Genomic DNA, 18,530 nt, shown 5'->3' with positions numbered 1-18,530 from the left:
CAGTGGATAACAAACTAAAAGTCTCCGCTGTACGAAATTCAATTGACACAATTATCTCCTATATGACATTGACGTCATCAGAACGTGATGTGCAGCCTGATTATGAACACTTTAGAGCATTTACAGAAATTATTGTAAAGAAGCAGCATCAGCAGGATAAACAAATGAAACTCGACTTCAGTCCAGCTGTTCCGGAAGCTGCTGACGCTGCCCCTACTGTTGAGCCATCTTCTCCTGATGATTTACCTGCTGCTGACCCTATCCCTCCTCATTCACCTCAGACTTTTCAATGACCTCAGGATGATCAATGAAATGTGTTCAAAGTTTATTATGAAGTAGATCTCATACATTGTAAGTACTTTCATTCTTCATAATCAGGGTGGATGCTTTTAGGTCGTGATAATGATTTTTTGCTTGATCAAATTTAAACCAGAAACATAACTCCGTTGAAAATAGAATCCAGGAACTAACGTTAAATATATTTGTTGAATTGTGGCGTTTGAGCAGCTGATTCTTCATAAACATAACTGATCGGGGAGGGTGGAGGAGAATTACTAATTTTATCCAATTAATATAAATGATACAATTTTAAGCTGAAGACTTATTTTGTAATGTTCTTTGTAAAGTTACCTTTTTGTCTAAAACAAGACTGCAATATTATGTACATCATTACTTTAAAGGAATGGGGTTAACTAAATTGTGTAAAAAAACCGAATAGGTACTGAGTAAAGCATACATATTTAACATTTTGTTATGATTTAATCAATTATATTTTCATTTTAATGCAAAGGATACAGTATACACTTCAGGATAAAGTTTTCCGTGCAATTGTTTCTCCTACTTCAGCAAGGGCTGCTGTTTTTAGGAGAATATTCTACCAACATAAATTAACGCCTCTGCCGAACTCATTCTAGTCCTCTTCAGCTTTTTATTGGGGTGGAGCATCCCTTCACTGTTTTCTTCAGGTGATGATAATTAGGCAAGATCTTCATAAGGAAATCAAGCTGCAGCGTTTGTGGCTGAAGACAAATTGGACACTCATTAAACATATTCATATCTGGGATAACAAGCATTACGTTTCAGAATATAGACATTTAAAAGAGAAATAAAAGCCATTAATTACTGAATGAGATTCATCAATATTTTTTGATGGCGGATGTGAGAAATGGAGATATTTTACCTGATGCTACAATCTAGCTGCTATGTGTATGTAATTCAAGATAAAGTTAAACTTGAAAATTAAATGTTACAAACAGTGGAAATTTGAATTATAAAGAACAGAAAATGCAGGAAATATTCAGCAGACAAGGAAGCATCTGTGAACAGGGAAGTACAATTAACATTTCCGATGGTTGATTGTTCATCAGAATTCAAAACAATAAAAAAATCAGCTATTTAAATTGCAGAGAAGGGGCAGAATGTCTGAGATCGGGGTGGAGGCCAAGAGAAACAGAGTAAAACAAGGGACAGTGCCAGCAGAGAGTGTGCTGCAAATCAAACTTGACAAGCTAACATGTAAATTGAGAGGTGAATGTGATGACTGGGTGAAACACGGTGGAGCTCTAGCACAAAGAATTCTGCAGTTCTAGTAAATCAAAACTAAGAGTTAATGCTGGAAATATCCAACATCTATGGAGAAAAACTGAGGTAATATTACAACACTGTTATCACTGCTTTTGAAATTCATATCTTCCAGATATACAATTACTCAGATAGATAAAGGTAGGAGTTTTGCTCCTGGAAAATTATTTGGGTGAGCCCTCAACCTCACACCTTTTACATGAAGGATATCTTGCTTCCTTCCCACCCCCCACCTCTCAATTTTCCAGAAGTGCATACATAATCCTACTGCAATTACATTTCCCCCAAGATCCCATACTGTGAGAATAGTAATTAAACCTGATTATTACACAAGGTATGATGTGGCCTTTTCCCTAGTTGGTTTCATAACTTTTGTTCCCGAAAATTCTCAAATGTTTTCCATGAACTCCAAATGGCGTGTGCAAGTTTGAAGATAGGTTTGGCATGATTAGATTACATTTCCTACAGTCTTTTTATTTTATTCAATCGGTCTCATGCTGACTTGCTATTGATTGAGGGCGTATAAATCACTAACTATGAATTGACATTGTTTGTTGGTGCACAACTCCCAATAAAGTCTTTGTTCATTCAAACTCACTCTATTTATTGCTACTTTGCTCTGAAAAGAAGAGTCTAGTCTCGAAATATCATGTGTCCATGTTCTCCACGGATGCTGCCTGTTTTACTCCAGCACTTTGTGTCCTTTTGTGTATTTACTAGCATCTGCAGTTCTTGGTCGCTACACTCTTTTCTAAGGCCCTGGCCATTCCTATTATATCTATTCTCTTTCCTGAATTTGGTTTTACTTCGAGCTCTGCCTTTGGCTGTAATTCAATTTGGAAGGAGAATGGCACAATAAGCAGCTCTCATCCCTCTCCATACTGTTAGTAGTGCTCTATGAATCAAAATCTCTGTCATCACAAGTGATTTAATTTGATAGACTGTTAAAACTAAGATTTTCAATTCATAACAGTTAATGCACTTAATGTGAAGGGTTGTTAATGGGTATTTAAGTGTGTTAATTGTGCTTGTCAAAATGTTGAAAATTTGATACAGATTTTCTCGTAAGAGCCTCCAACACACGATGCTGGCTTTTTGCATTACAGTCTCCCAGTCTTGTGAACATATGACTATAGGGTGCGATGTGAACAACCTTATAGGAGTAAATGGATATTGCCTATAAACTATTAAACCACTTCAGGAAAAAAATATTTCATTGAGGTGGAAGGAACAGTACACTATCGATGTATATTGTGTAAAATATACATTTGGGATAGGGAACCATCTATTCCTTTTTTAGGGTCCGCCTTGTAAAACAATTATGTAAAACAACAGGCTACACCAATTTTGCTTCATAAACCTAGTAAGCAACTGCAGTATTGGACAGCCAATACACCTTTGATAGGATTGTTAAAGAGACTACAGAAAATCATCCAGAAAAATTGGAAACGATGAGGAAGAATGAAACAACAATAAAATTATTGGTTCATCCATGGTGGCAGAGGAGACAGTTGACATATATAATTCTTCATTATATACGTGGTAGCAATTGTTCATGAAGGCTGAGAAATTAAGGATAGATGAAATAAAAGAGATAATCAGAAAATATTTCTTCATTCTTAAAGTTAGGACTATTAGATAAACATGTTGATGCTATAAATAACAATTAGGCACTTGAGGGTAAAGAACTTGCACATTATAGTGGAAAGCTGTGGCAATGCGCCCGGCACAATTGCTACCGGCAGAAACAGTGCCTCTTGTGTCATTGTTACTTTGATGCTATGATTTTACTCCTTTATACCAATAATATAGGTAACGTGCAAAGCAAAAAAAACGTTGCAAAAGTATCAATTTAATGTTACACAAAAAAGCTGGAGAAACTCAGCGGGTGCAGCAGCATCTATGGAGCGAAGGAAATAGGCAACGTTTCGGGCCGAAACCCTTCTTCAGACTGATCGGGGGCAGGGGTGGGCGGGGACAAGAAAGGAAAAAGGAGGAGGACTAACAAAATTGGGAGAATTCGATGTTCATGCCCCCAGGATGCAGACTCCCCAAACGCACCTCATATTCCGTTTGGGGAGTCTGCATCCTGGGGGCATGAACATCGAATTCTCCCAATTTTGTTAGTCCTTGCTGTCTCCTCCCCTTCCTCAGTCCCCCTGCTGTCTCCTCCCATCCCCCAGCCTTCGGGCTCCTCCTCCTTTTTCCTTTCTTGTCCCCGCCCCCACCCCGCCCCTCGATCAGTCTGAAGAAGGGTTTCGGCCCGAAACGTTGCCTATTTCCTTTGCTCCATAGATGCTGCTGCACCCGCTGAGTTTCTCCAGCTTTTTTGTGTAACCTTCGATTCTCCAGCATCTGCAGTTCCTTCTCAAACACTATCAATTTAATGTATCTAACTAGCTTACATTTGAAGCAAGATCCTGGCATCTGGGTAAATAGTTGGCAAAAGGTTCACTGGGTGTTGGAACCCAGTAGTTAAAGTATAGGATTAAAAATTTGTGCAATCAGAACTTCAAATTTTATCATGGTATGTTATGAAAGTGAATTCAATTTGCAGCCAGTGTAAAAAATGGTAGCACAGTAGTGCAACTAGTAGACTCTCTGCTTCACAGCGGCAGCGAGCCAGGTTCAAACCCAACATCTGTCTGTGTAGAGTTTGCACATTTATCCTGCAATATTGTATTAACAATGACATGCAAGTTAATAGATTAATTGGCCATTGTAAATTGCCCTTAATGTGCAGGTCAGTGGTACAATTTAGGAGGAATTTGTGAAAATATGGGAGAATAAAATGGAAATTGTGAAGTATTGATGCAGATGGGTGGTTGATTTTTTTCCTGGAAAAATTGAAATTGTACGAACTAACATTCTCAACATCTTACCTGTGGCCTTTCTGACTGGACTCTTCGCATACAATCAACCCCATAGATAACTGTATTTTCTGGAATAACTTCACAGGAATTTACATGACAGCAGGCTCCAATAATACAGCCACTGGTAAGGATAACATTTCTACCTATATATGCTGAATCAAAAAAAAAGAATGCTCAAGGTATCGGAAACATATTAAATATCTAAAGTAAATTGCTTAAAAAAAACCCACATTTTAAACAAAAAGAATGTATTCTAGCTGCAACATCTACTCTCTATGCCTCAGAGTATGAGAGTCAATGGTAAGACAAGACAGCTAGTACCAAAAAAAATTTATGCCATTGTTACATCTAAATTCAATAAAATTTCTCAGCAAAATAGCAAATAATAAAATCTTAAAATACCATAAACATGGACCACCAATCACACAAAAGTATCAAAAAATTCATATAAATGCACAACTGTCAAGGAATGGGAAACAAATGTAGTCATCTCAAATACTTCAAAGATATGCAAGCTGCAAATTAGTGTTGGAAGAGCATAGCATAAGAGAGTCTTTAAAAAAAAATAAATAATTTGACAGTTTTCAAGTTTGAAATTGTTCGTTCGCTTGTGTGTCAGACGACGTATAGCTCACTGTTGGCTTCTGTTGTCGTCCAACATGTTGACAGAATTGGTCACTCAACGCGTCACAGAGTGCATCGTGTCGTCGTTTCTGGGGATCGCCACGTGGAGGCTTCTGTCATGATCCCCATGTTTGAAATGATTACGTGTTTTATACTGGGGGCTCTATTGTTCCTGTGAAGCTCAGTGTTTCCTTGCTCTGAATAGATTCTGGGGAAGGATTACTTTTGGTATCTATTCACTAGTTTTCAATCAGTGAACATCAATGCCCAAATTGTTTTGCTGCGTCATTGTTTACTGTCTCTTACTCTGAATAAAATCTCCAGAATATCTCTCAAAAATTCACTTTTTCACTTTCATTATATCTACAACAATTTGCCTTCTTTAAGCTACTTTGTCATTTCTTTATCCGCGGAGAACTGAGTGTGAGCTACCAGTTGCCAAACATTTTAACTCCCTTTCCCATTCTGATCTTTCTGTCCTGGGCCTCCATTGCCATGATACTCCATTGCCAGAGTGGGGCCAAATACAAATTGGAGGAACAATATCTAATATTTTGCTTGGGCAGCTTACAACCCAGCTGTATGAATATTAAATTATCTAACTTCAATTAACCCTTGCATCCCCTCTCTCTCTGTCCCTTCCCCACCCGTCATCATACTAGTTTTACTGTCGTCCTGTTGAGTTCTTCTGTTTACTTTGTCACCTTTCCCACACCCAACAATGGCCTATTGCCACATTTCCTTGATTATCAGTACTTTTTGCATATCATCCATTCATTTCTCCTAGGTACCCTTTATAGCTCTTGTTTACCTTTCCCCTGACTCAGTATGAAGAAGGGTCTCGATGCGAAACAAAACCTATTCCTTTTCTCCAGAGATGCCAAATGACCTGAGTTACTCCACCTTTTTGTGTCTTCAGTTTAAACTAGCATCTGCAGTTCCTCCCTACACACTTATTAGAATTGCTGTCAACTTGGCAAACTTTCCAAGTTCTTTTCCAAACCACTTCATTTTCAACGTATTATATTGCTGTTTTTGCAGTCTTCCCAGTTCACTGATTTTCCGTGATTTCATAGAACTGTGGCATGTTCCTAATGTCCTTATTTTGGAATATTTAGCCCCAAGCCTGTTAATGGTTAATTTATTTTTAATGATCACTGCTTCTTATACCTTAATTTTAATTTTGCTACTCGCATTTCATTTGCTATCCTGCATGAAATCATTAACATGACTTTTTTTTTTGTTTTGTTAATAATTGCCACACAGCTTCTATATCCAGATGATGCATTTTTCAGACTTTGGGCCTAATATATATCTATACATTATTATTCCTTTGCTGTTTTTGACTATTGACTGTATATGACTGAACCAAGTGGTCATCCATATGTGAAGCCGTAGGAAATGGGCAATATCCTTCAATGAATATTTCTCCTCTGCATTTACTGCAAAGACACGAAGACTAAGGAACTTAAGTTTTGAGGACAGTCGTTATTACAGTCAGAGGTGCTGGATATCCCAAGAGATATGGAAGTAGATAATCCCCTGGGCCTGATCAGATATATTCAAGGACACTGTGGGAAGCTGGAGAAAAAATTGCAAGAGCCCTGGCTGAGATATACAAATCACCATGAGCAGGGGCGGAAATCCTGGGGGACACACATTCCCTACCCCAACTGCTTTGAGAGGTGGGGGACAATTTAACCTCAACCCCCCCCCCCCCCCCCCCCCCATGTTTTGTAATCCGGACTTTATCAGCCGCTTTCTAAGGGCTGAATCAGCCCGTTCGCGGAGCCTTTCAGCGTCTGGCGCGGCTTCAAATCAAACTGCTGCATCGAGGCAGTCGAGGCCCCCGATGTTGAAGCCCCGCTGGCCGATGAAAGACCCCATGTACGGGCCGATTTAAGCCCCACGATTCGGGACGGACGAAGCTGCTGTTGCTGGAGTTCGGAGTTGGTCACCAAATTATACTCTTCAGCAAGGATATTTATCTGGTGATTTACCAGAATTTCTTTATTGTAAAAACATTTTTTTCTAATATGTTCTCATTCATACATTCAAAATATTGAATGTTTCTTCAGCATTGATGTACAATTTTCAATATTTTGCTTTTATGGAGACATTTTTTAATTCTGATTTTGTGGCTAAGATTATTTGCACATAACTTATATTTATAACACCCTATTAGACAGCGAGGCACATCGATGGAATTATATAGATACCAATGGGAAAATAAATTAGGTCAACCTTTAACAAAAGAATTCTAATGATCAAATCAGTAGTTTAAAAAATGTTACAAAGCACGTTAATTTTGACGATAGAACATTTTCATTAACATAGCCAGTCACACATTTCTCGACAAAAATCTCAAGGATAATTGGGAATAACTTATATTCAAACATTCACAAGTCAATGGCAGGATAAGACAGCTAGTACCAATATTATTTTATTTCAAGCCTTTTGATCAAGATTAGTTTTTTTCTTTCTCAAATATAACTCACCTTTAGATTCAATTACATTGTTATCTCCAATCTTCAGAGCTTCAAAATCTGATTTATATACTTAAAGAAAATCAACATCACCATTTGTTTTCTGGTCAATTTTTCTCGTTCAAAGATAATGCATCATCCTGAGAGCATGCTAAAGTATCACTCATGGATGTCCTTTCCCTCCCACCAGCTCTCCATGTTCATAAATTCTAGGATCAGAATTAGGCCATTCGGCCCATCAAGTCTACTCCAACATTCAATCATGGCTGATCAATCTTTCCCTCTCAACCCCATTCTCCTGCCTTCGCTCCATAACCCCTGACACCCTTACTAATATCAAATCTGTCAATCTCCGCTTTAACAATATCCATCAACTTGGCCTCCACAGCCATTTGTGGCAATGAATTCCACAGATTCACCACCCTCTGACTAAAGAAATTCCTTCTCATCTTCTTTCTTAAGTTACATAATTTTATTCTGAGGCTATGTCCTCTGGCCCTAGACTCTCCCACTAGTGGAAACTTCCTCTACTATTTCACTCTATTCAGGCCTTTCACTATTAGGTAAGTTTCAATAAGGTTCCCCCCTCATCCTTAGATATCCTCATCTTAGATACATTAGCTAATTCTATCCCCCAGTGTTGCATTTGCTGAGATTAAATTAATTTGGCCTCTGTATCAGTAACACAGTGAATTTTTGAAGTCCATAACTGAAGCAAAATTCTCATTACTACAATAGCCAATTCCATGTACAATAATCACAATAAGAATTCTGATCATATTTTTAAAGACTATTGAGCTGATCTCCATTACTCAACAAATATTTGTTATGCGGGAATTATTGCTAGCATCAGTATTGGAAAAACCTATGAAACATTTGGACAAACAAACAAAAATTCATAAGCTCAAAAAAGCATTTAGCAACAAATCAATGCAGCTCACTGCTAACCGAAAGAAAGCTCTTATTTTGCAAATGACCCCTCATGAGATTTTGCTGCAAAGTCCCGACAGCAAGACCCTGGCAGAACATGCTTAAATGTGCTCTGCCCACACGCTGGATGAAAATAATCTAACAATTTGTTAAACCCATGCCTGCAAGCTTAAAAGAAAATCAATTTTCCTTTTCTTTTACATTCTTAGTATAATGCTGCTTATATAGTAGCAATTCAGGTTATTTAGCTCTTCCTTTAGAGTTCATGTTCAAAAGAAACCCTAGCATGATTGTATGGCCAGATGCATTTACAAGACTGAGTTTAAAACACAATGAAACACCAGGTTGGCTGAACAGTTGCAAGCTTTTACTACCTATGTTATCGTCTGTGCGTAGAACACTGCATTGCTTGCAGGAACCACTTTTGCTAACTTTAACCAAAGGATGTCAAACATATTATTGTATCTGTTAATTATATAAATCAAGGATCCAACCACTTGGTTATTGATCCTGATTGGAAACAAAATCTAAGAAAAACAGAAAGTGGCAGATCTCTTGATAGCGTGTCTATGATGTCATAATTCACAATGTAGGTGTTTGTTGTTGCATAGACATCACCAATTGGGAAGGAATTTGTCCCAGTTACAAATGTTCTGACCACATCAAGCAATCAAGAATCTTGATTACAAAAATAGATTAAAGGAGCTACTTAAAAAAGTTAAAAATAAAGAATCTTGTCATTGAGCTGTAGATAACATTAATTTGACTATTTTAACCAAATTATAATAATAAAATGTCTTTAAGCTAATTAAATTACAGCTCAGATAGACACAAAGTGCTGGAATAACTCAGCAGGTCAGACAGTATTTCTGGAGAAAAAGGGTGGGTCTTTCAGCCTGAAGAAGGGTCCCGACCCAAAACCTCTCCAGAGATGCTGCCTGACCCGCTGAGTTACTCCTGCACTTTATTTCTATCTGCGGCATAAACCAGCATCTGCCGTTCCTATCTACAGCTCAGCTGAAAACAGACACAACAAACAATTCCTGATTTTGCTTATGGCATTGGAAACCACATCGTTTGAGGAACATGAATTCATAGAACTCACCTGAAGGTTAATAATAATAATTTCAAAGCAAATCCAATTGAGAATCATTTACAAGAAAGGATACGACACCCAACTTCAAATACATTGTTTGTTCCAATGGTCATAGCTTTAGGTTCAATATCTTCCTTTTGAGGCACGAGATTTTCTGGATAGCTGGAAAAAAGTAACAACCTGTAATTTCTATTTAAAATGGGACACAAGATCTTGTCTCAGAGGAAAATGGCAACGTTTATTGTTGCACGGTTAGGATAGAAATTGCTCTCCACCAACGTATAAAGGGCCTGTCCCACGTGCATGCGAGTGCATGCGGCGTGCGCGACCAAACCGGAAGCGGGGGCCACGCGGAGGTCGAGTGATCCCGTACGAGTTGACGTGAAGTTCGAGCGAAGTCCGCGGGAAGTTCGCGCGTGACATACGGTGTCAAGACGCTGCGTGCGGCGTCAAGACGCTGCGTACGGCATCGAGACGCTGCGCACGCCCGTCGAGGCGGTGCATACGGCCACAATGCGGCTGCGGGCCGGCAGACCGTTGCCGTGCGGAATTTTTGAACAGTGTCAGTTTTTCGGAGCCCCGTGCGGGACCAGCTCCGCACAACTCCATACGGCTCCGGCGATCGAAGTGGGACCGGCCCCGCGAGGCCGTACGGCTCAAGTGACCACGTTAGGTCACGCTTGCCATGGGACAGGCCCTTAAGGATTGGAACAGCAGAAAGCTCAACAAGGAAAAGAACACAACAGCAGGCACAAAGCCATTTTATACAATGTTCTTGGTTGGAGGTTGTCTGAAGTAGCATTTAAATTTAGGGTGTAAGAACGTTTTCAGATTTCGAAAGGGAAATTAAGAGGTTTAGGAAGAGTTTTGCAAAATGTTAGAAATAGTAAAATAGCAACAGTAAAACAGTAAAACAATAAAACACTGATAATTTGGCAACCTTTAGACTTTAATGTCCATTAATATCCAAACACTCTTTTCCTTCACTTTTTCATGTTACACAGTAATATAATAATTTTTTGAGTGAATATGATGAATTTAGAGCAGGTAATGTATAAGCACTCTGGAATCTCTCAAACTGCAAATCCTGGTGTTCTCAACCCCATTTCCAGCTCTGGCCTTACATCCAGCCCCCAGCAGTATTTTGGGCTCCCCAGATCTCGCTGCACATACAGCTTGCACTCTGGACCTTCTGCTTATGTCCCATACTAATCAGTGAACCCATTACCAGACTACCAGGATATCCCCAAACTCCTTTTACCCAGCTGCTGTCTTCTACTATCATTTCAATCTTTCCTGGGAACTTCCTTCTAATATTCTCTTCTCAAAGTCTCAAACAAAACTACATGACTGATAAAGTTGAACAATTGCACTTCCTCCATTTCAATCCAAAATAAATATCCTCCTTCAATGTCTTTCCAGTTTCTTCCAAATGCATGAAACTTCACTCACCAATCTTATCCTTTTTAATTCCAGGAACTACTAGTGGAATTTTAACCCTTATTCTTAAACAGTGGCCCCTGGTTCTGGACGCCCCCAACATCGGGAACATGTTTCCTGCCTCGAGCGTGTCCAATCCCGTATTAATCTTATATGTTTCAATAAGATCCCCTCTTATTCTTCTAAATTCCAGTATATACAAACCCAGTCGCTCCATTCTTTCAACATATGACAGTCCCGCCATCCCGGGAATTAACCTCGTGAACCTAGGCTGCACTCCCTCAATGGCAAGAATATTGTTCTTTATCTCTCTACATCATCGTCTATATCTCTACATACCCTTATCCCTAACTTGTCTGAGGAAGGGTCTTGACCTGAAAAGTCACCCATTCCTTCTCTCCGGAGATGCTGCCTTTCCCGCTGAATTACTCCATCTTTTTGTGTTCATCATACAATTGGATATATGATGGTGAAACCATTTGTACCATATGCTTGACTATTCAAGTTTATACTTCCAGCTAGCCCTCATTTTTTATCCTTCACAAACATGAGGTCATTCAAATCTTGGCTACTCATCACATAAGATATACCATGTCCCATTCACTCATCAGCACTTTATTTGCTTTTGTACACTTGCTTAAAATTAATCAGTAAAGGGCCTGCCCCACTTGGGCGTCACTTGCGCGTCATTTACGCGACAGGCCGGCAGTGACTGATGCGCGAAAATCGTCTAGCAGTACGACAGTCGCCCGCCAAGTAGCGCCAGTCTCCGTGGCAAGGATTTTCCCAGTGAAAAAAATTAAAAACTCGGCGCGCTTCATACCCGGGTGATCACGTGCTCAAATGACGTGCAAATGGCGCGCCAACGCATGCTTAGACGTTGCCGCACGGTGACGCATAATAAATTAGCATAGGCAATGTTCGTGCGTCACCGTGCATAACCATGGGTCATCACGCGCTACACGTACGCCATCAGTACGTTAGCATACGCCATCAGTACGTCAGCATGCGTAAGGGATACCTCACGCAGGTGGTGCGCGAGGATTTTGAACATTCCAAAATCCTGGGGCGATTGGGAAACACCGCGCGTCACTGCATATGCCACCAGGCCTTATCACGCGCGAGTCATGAAGTACCAACTAATTTTTAGGATGTCGCATAAATGACGCGCAAATTACGCCCAAGTGGGACAGGCCCTTAACTCTTTCTTCAAAAGTGTCACCCTTCTTTTCAAATTCCAACAGGCCTCATCTCTTTTGTTCTTCCCAATGTGTAAGTAAATAGTTACAGAACAACATGAACAAAATTATTTTTCTGTTACATCACTGGAATTTTTATTTACGAATAGCTACTTAGCAATTGGTCTCACACGTACCTGTTAATAATAAATGCTTGTTCTTCAATCAAGTTCCCTTCTCCAATGACGATTGGTCCTGCTTCTGCGATAATGCGAGCCTTAGGATGAACTACTGTCCTAGAACCTAAAGAAAACTGCATTTCACCGTCATGATACACCATACAGGGAATGCAATAGTCTTATTCTATGAAACGGATTTGTGTTCTATCAAATGTATCCGTCCTAGCATAAAATCTAATGTTCTAATTAAACTTGCCCATCCAACGGAAGTGACTTGACATATCCTCAAAGGATTAATGCCCTTAAAAAAACCCAGGGTATTTTGAAATTTGAATTGACAATTTAAAAAGAAATCAAGTTCATTCAAGGATAAAAAAATATTGATATTTATATATTATTGGACCAAGTGGGACCCGTTGGGGGGGGGGGGTGTGGGGGGGGAGTGGGGGTTCAAGTATATATATCAATCTTTAGAATGAAAACTTCCATTTTACTGAATTGACAATATCAGCAGATTCAATTTTTGTTTGAAGAACAACGGAACTACAAGCAGATTGCAGAAAGCATAACTATAGACTGGATTATCTATGTTAAACTTACCCACAGCCTTAGGTATCACAGGTTCCTATCACCTGAATAGATGAACCACCAGAAAAGCAATAGCCTCTATAGAATGTTTCAGACACAGGAAACATGAACAGGAGTCGTCCCCGTAATCTCTTCCATCTGCTCCACCTTCCAATAAGACCATGTCTAATGTGATCTTGGACCCAACCTCCCTTTTCTCCCACTTCCCAATAACTCTTGACACTGAACATCATGTAACAGATGTACAGATTCCTGGCAGAACAGGGCATACTGGATAGCAGCTTAGAGATTTGCACAATTTAACTGCATACATGCAGTTGTTAAAAATAGCATTCAGAATTAAACCTAAATAAATGCCATCAGACTGATTGTTATGTTAGCAGCAAAATGCAACCCAGATATCACAAGAGAGCCATGAATTACATTGTAATGTTATAGATAAATTAAATATTATGGAATTTAAGCTATTTCGTTGACGCAGTTGTTGTATGTGCCAGCTCCTGCATAAGACTGATTAAACTGAAATTTCCTAGAATCAACCATTAACATCCCAAAATTCATCGTTTTTAAACATTACTTACCAATAGTTACATCTCCCCTGATTTCACTTTCAACGCAAACAACAGCTCCAGCTGCAATTTTAACACTGTAGAGAATATATCTTGTTAGTAAAGAATACATGGTGTATTTATAAACAGCCTCCATATCACAGTTAATTAAAGAATTATACCAATTATAGAATTCCTCAAAGCTACAAGGTACAAGTCTGAAGATGGGTCACGACCTAACACGTCACCCATTCCTTCTATCCAGAGATGCTGCCTGAGTTACTCCAGCATTTTATGTCTATATTTGGTGTAAGCAAGCAACTGCAGTTCCTTCCTACACAAGCTATCAAGCTTTCTCTATCAGACAGGAACCATTTTCATCAGGGAGAAATTTCTGGTATAATTAATTAAGATTGATTTGATATATAAAAGGGTAACTCGAGAGAGAATAGGGTCACTCAGAAACCAAGTGGTCATCCATATGTGAAGCCGTAGGAAATGGGCAATATCCTTCAATGAATATTTCTCCTCTGCATTTACTGCAAAGACACGAAGACTAAGGAACTTAATTTAATGGAGATGTTTTGAGGACAGTCGTTATTACAGTCAGAGGTGCTGGATATCCCAAGAGATATGGAGGTAGATAAATCCCCTGGGCCTGATCAGATATATTTAGGTATGTTACAAAACCTACCTGAATCGTCATTGGGAATCTGCCCACAGCCAGGTCCGCGTTTTGGCGCTGTTTGGAGGGGGCGGGTTTAAAACGCGATTTTTACTAGGCTGTACTAATCGCAGATGTTCAGCCTAGTAAATCATTAACGAAAAATCGCTGCAAGACCCGGTCGCAAAAGGTATTATTAGTTTTATAGGCCTCGACAATATAGTTATAATAATTTTAAAATTACTGTCTCATTCCGCAACCTCTCGCAGCCCCAGGGTTTTATAAAGCAAACAATTAAAGGTATGTACCTTATTTTTACATTAAATGGGGCATATATATAACCCTATATATCAAGTTATCTATAGCGAGTAGTTCATTTTGGGCTTTTTATATCCCGCAGTATTTTTCTCGGCATTTGAGGGCACTAATCCAGCGCGATGTCAACGTTCTAAACCAGCGCGTTCACAGAAACCCACTAGAAAGCCGATTTAAATGGGCATTTATTTACAGCAATTGAACACTAAATTCCTTCCATTTGGCCTATAAATTAATGTAAATTAGATATAAAAATCATGTTATATTGTGAATTATTTGTGAATAATCTTTGGACACTTAGGCTATTTAAAAATGTTAATCTTTTCCTTAAGAAATGGGCTTTTGACTATCTAAGATCACAGCTTTTTTGTAATGTCCATTGAAAATCAATAGGGAACAAGATGCTAATTTCCGAGTATGAAAATGGCCATAACTTTTTTAATACTTGAGATATGAAAGTGAATTTGGTGTCAAATTAAACATTGTTATGCTTTATCTGATGGGATAAATTGCAGACTTGATTTTTAAAATCTCAAAATTTTGTAACATTGCTAATATATTCAAGGACACTGTGGGAAGCTGGAGAAAAAATTGCAAGAGCCCTGGCTGAGATATACAAATCACCATGAGCAGGGGCGGAAATCCTGGGGGACACACATTCCCTACCCCCACTGCTTTGAGAGGTGGGAGACAATCCCCCCCCCCCCCCCCCCATGTTTTGTAATCCGGACTTTATCAGCCGCTTTCTAAGGGCTGAATCGGCCCGTTCGCGGGGCCTTTCAGCGTCTGGCGCGGCTTAAAATCAAACTGCTGCATCGAGACAGTCGAGGCCCCCGATGTTGAAGCCCCGCTGGCCGATGAAAGACCCCGTGTACGGGCCGATTTAAGCCCCACGATTCGGGACGGACGAAGCTGCTGTTGCTGGAGTTCGGAGTTGATCACCAACCAGGTCAGCTCCCGATGTTACTGTCCACATAACCCATGGCCAAAGCCTCACATGTGTGCGCATGCGCGCGCGTATGCATGTGTGTGCGCGCGCATCCGCGCATGCGGCCGCCAGGAGATTGTGTCCCCCGCATGTTTTGACAGCAATTTCCGTGCCCGACATGAGGCACGGTCGAGGTGCTGGACAACCAGAGGGTAGCTGGTGCTATGCCTCCGAGCTTCAAAGAAAGGCGTGGGTAGTATAGACCCATAGACCTAACATCTGTGGCCGACAAGTTACTGAAGAGGAATCTGAGTGATAAGATATACATGTATTTGGATAAAGAGCAGTTGAATAGGCATGGTCAGCATGGTTTTGCATGTGGGAGATCATGTTTCACAAATTTGATTTTAGTTTTGTGAAATAACCAAGATGATTGAAGAGGGCAGGGCTTTAGACGCAGTCTCTATGGACTTCAGCATGGTAGGCTGCTCTGTAAGGTTAGATCCAGGAAGAGCTATCTAATTGGATAAATCATTTGTTTTGTGATAGGAAGATTATTTTTCGGACTGGATGCCTGTGACTAGTGGTGTGCTTCATGGATCAGTGCTGAACCCATTTCTGCTTGCCATCTACATCAACAATTTGGATGAGAATGTACATGGCATAATTAGAAAGTTTCAGATGACACTAAAATAGATGATATCGTACACACTTTCACTTGGGCCATCTCCGACAACTCCCACCCTTTCTTGATCTCACTGTCTCCTTCACAGGAGATATAGACTATTGACTGACGTGTATTAACCCACTGACTCTCCCAACTATCTCGACTATACTTCTACCCACCCTGCTCCGTGCAAAGACTCTATCCCCTATTCCCAATTCTTACGTCTACGCCGCATCTGCGCCCAAGATGAGGTGTTCCATACCAGGACATCCTAAATGTCCTAATTTTTTATGGCATGGGGGTTCCCCTCTCCCATCATAGATGAGGCCCTCACTTGTGTCTTCTCGGTATCCCGTAGCTCCGCCCTTGCTCATCTTCGTCACAACAGTCCCCCTAATCCCTACCATTCATCCCATCAGTCATTACATACAATACATAATCCTCTGACATTTTCGCCACCTCCAACGGAATCCCAACACTAGTCACATATTCCCATCTCCACCCCTTTCCGCAGCGACTGTTCCCTCCGCAACACCCGTTGGTTAACGCATCCCTTCCCACCCAAACCACCCCCTCCCCACGTACCTGGTCTCCACCATTGTCAGAGTGAAGCTAAACGCAAATTGGAGGAACAGCACCTCATATTTCGCTTGGGCAGCTTACAACCCAGTGGTATGATTTTTGATTTCTCTAACTTCAAGTAACCTCGGCATCCCTCTCTCACACAAATCGCACCAGCTTCTTGTTTTCACCCAACAGCTAACAATGGCTTGTTTCCTTGATCATTGTTACTTTGTTGCATCTTTCATTCATTGTTCTTTATCTCTCTACTTCATTATCTATATCTCTTGTTTCCCTTTTCCCTAACTAGTCTGAAGAAGGGTCATGATCCGAAACGTCACCGAATCCTTCTCTCCAGAGATGCTGCATGTCCCGCTATTACTCCAGCTTTTTGTGTCTATCTTCGTAGACAATGAAGATGGTTGTCAAGAATTACATTGAGATCTTGATCAGCTGGGCCAACAGGTTGAGGAATGGATAACTGAGTTTAATTCAGATAAGTTTGAGGTATTGCATTTGGGAAATCAAATCAGGGCAGAGATCACTTGCTTATCCACCTCTTAGTCTCAAATCAGAAAACAGTTAATTTCTACACATTGACAATTTCAGATTGTGTGTTTTCATAAAACTGCATGTATGCAGAAAGTGATGTACGAATGCAAAGAATAACCTTGGTCCATTTGTGAAGCATAAATAATCTGTAACAGTGACAAAAGTAGGTGTGATATTAGTGTTAGGGGCTAATGCTTTATGAATTAAATTATGCTTTATGAATCTAATTTGTGCTTAATCTGGCACAAATAAAAAACAAACTACTGGAGAAACTCCACAGATCCAGCAGCATTTATGAAGGGAAATGGACAGTCCTTCCTTAGTCCAAGTGAGGTCTCACCATCATCACGCAGCCTGAAGAAGGGTTTCAGCCCGAAACGTTGCCTATTTCCTTCGCTCCATAGATGCTGCTGCACCCGCTGAGTTTCTCCAGCATTTTTGTGTATCTTCATGCAGTTACAACATGACGTCCCAATTCTTGCACTGATGAAGGCAAGCTTAGCCTTCTGATTTTTCTTCACCACTTTATTTAACTGTACCACCACTGTCAGGAAACTGTGTAGCCGTGCATCGGGTCTTTGTTCTAGGACACTCTTATCATTTTTGATATCTGTTTTGATTTTCATTGATTGTAAAAATAGATTACTGCTTGTATGTATAAATAAGAAAACGTATGTAGGACAAGAAACAGATTTTCTCAATAAAGCCTGGAGAAAATCACTGTGCGTGTAGACTGTCTTGATTGCTCATGATTGCAGGCTGTGTGCATTCTTGAACTTAAGCAAAGTGCAAGAGGATTTCTAAACAACATTACTACAGCTATGATCAGCCATGATCATATTGTATAGTGGTGCAGGCTCGAAGGGCCGGATGCCCTACTCCTGCATCTGTTTTCTATGTTTCTATGTTTCTATTCAAGCATCCTTCGTCCCCTCCTTCAGCCGTTCTCTGCCACTGACAGCTCTAACTCGGGCCTATCAACTCACGGGCCTCATCTCCAAGCCTGCGCCGACCTGAACCCTCCGACAATACGGACACCCGGCCCTCCTTCCACAACCATGCTGGTTCAATGATTCAACGTTTAATGTTTGTAGCCAGGTTGCCCTTTCCTTTACCTTTTCTGTATTAACCGCCCGGAGCCGCCCTCCATGTCGCCGCCCGCTCCTCGCCGCCAGCGCGCGTGCTTGCGCGGACACCGCAGCCCGAGACAACCACGACGTGCGCGGACCCGCAGCGCAGCGAGACGCCACGCGTGCGCGGACCCGCGACGCGTCGACAGCCCGGGCGGGCGGGCGGCGGCGCGTTTGTTGCTGTTGCGCA

The 18,530-nt window shown here is 40.6% G+C and overlaps 1 protein-coding gene across 1 annotated transcript; it reads right to left on the bottom strand.

Moving 5' to 3' along the window:
* Positions 1–303: 303 nt before the first annotated feature.
* On the bottom strand, positions 304–18,391 carry LOC129704072 (dynactin subunit 6-like). The gene is made up of 7 exons (XM_055646953.1): positions 18,326–18,391; positions 13,557–13,621; positions 12,406–12,511; positions 9,664–9,752; positions 7,577–7,624; positions 4,464–4,606; positions 304–1,019 (listed from the first exon to the last, which is right to left on the bottom strand). The coding sequence occupies exons 1-7, from the start codon at positions 18,358–18,360 to the stop codon at positions 921–923; spliced, it is 585 nt and encodes a 194-aa protein (XP_055502928.1). The 5' UTR covers positions 18,361–18,391; the 3' UTR covers positions 304–920.
* Between the last annotated feature and the right edge of the window lie 139 nt (positions 18,392–18,530).

The sequence above is a fragment of the Leucoraja erinacea genome, chromosome 1, assembly GCF_028641065.1.
Source record: "Leucoraja erinacea ecotype New England chromosome 1, Leri_hhj_1, whole genome shotgun sequence".
NCBI classification, from domain to species: domain Eukaryota; kingdom Metazoa; phylum Chordata; class Chondrichthyes; order Rajiformes; family Rajidae; genus Leucoraja; species Leucoraja erinaceus.
Note: the sequence above shows the minus strand (reverse complement) of the source record. Positions and strands in the feature narration are given on the sequence as shown.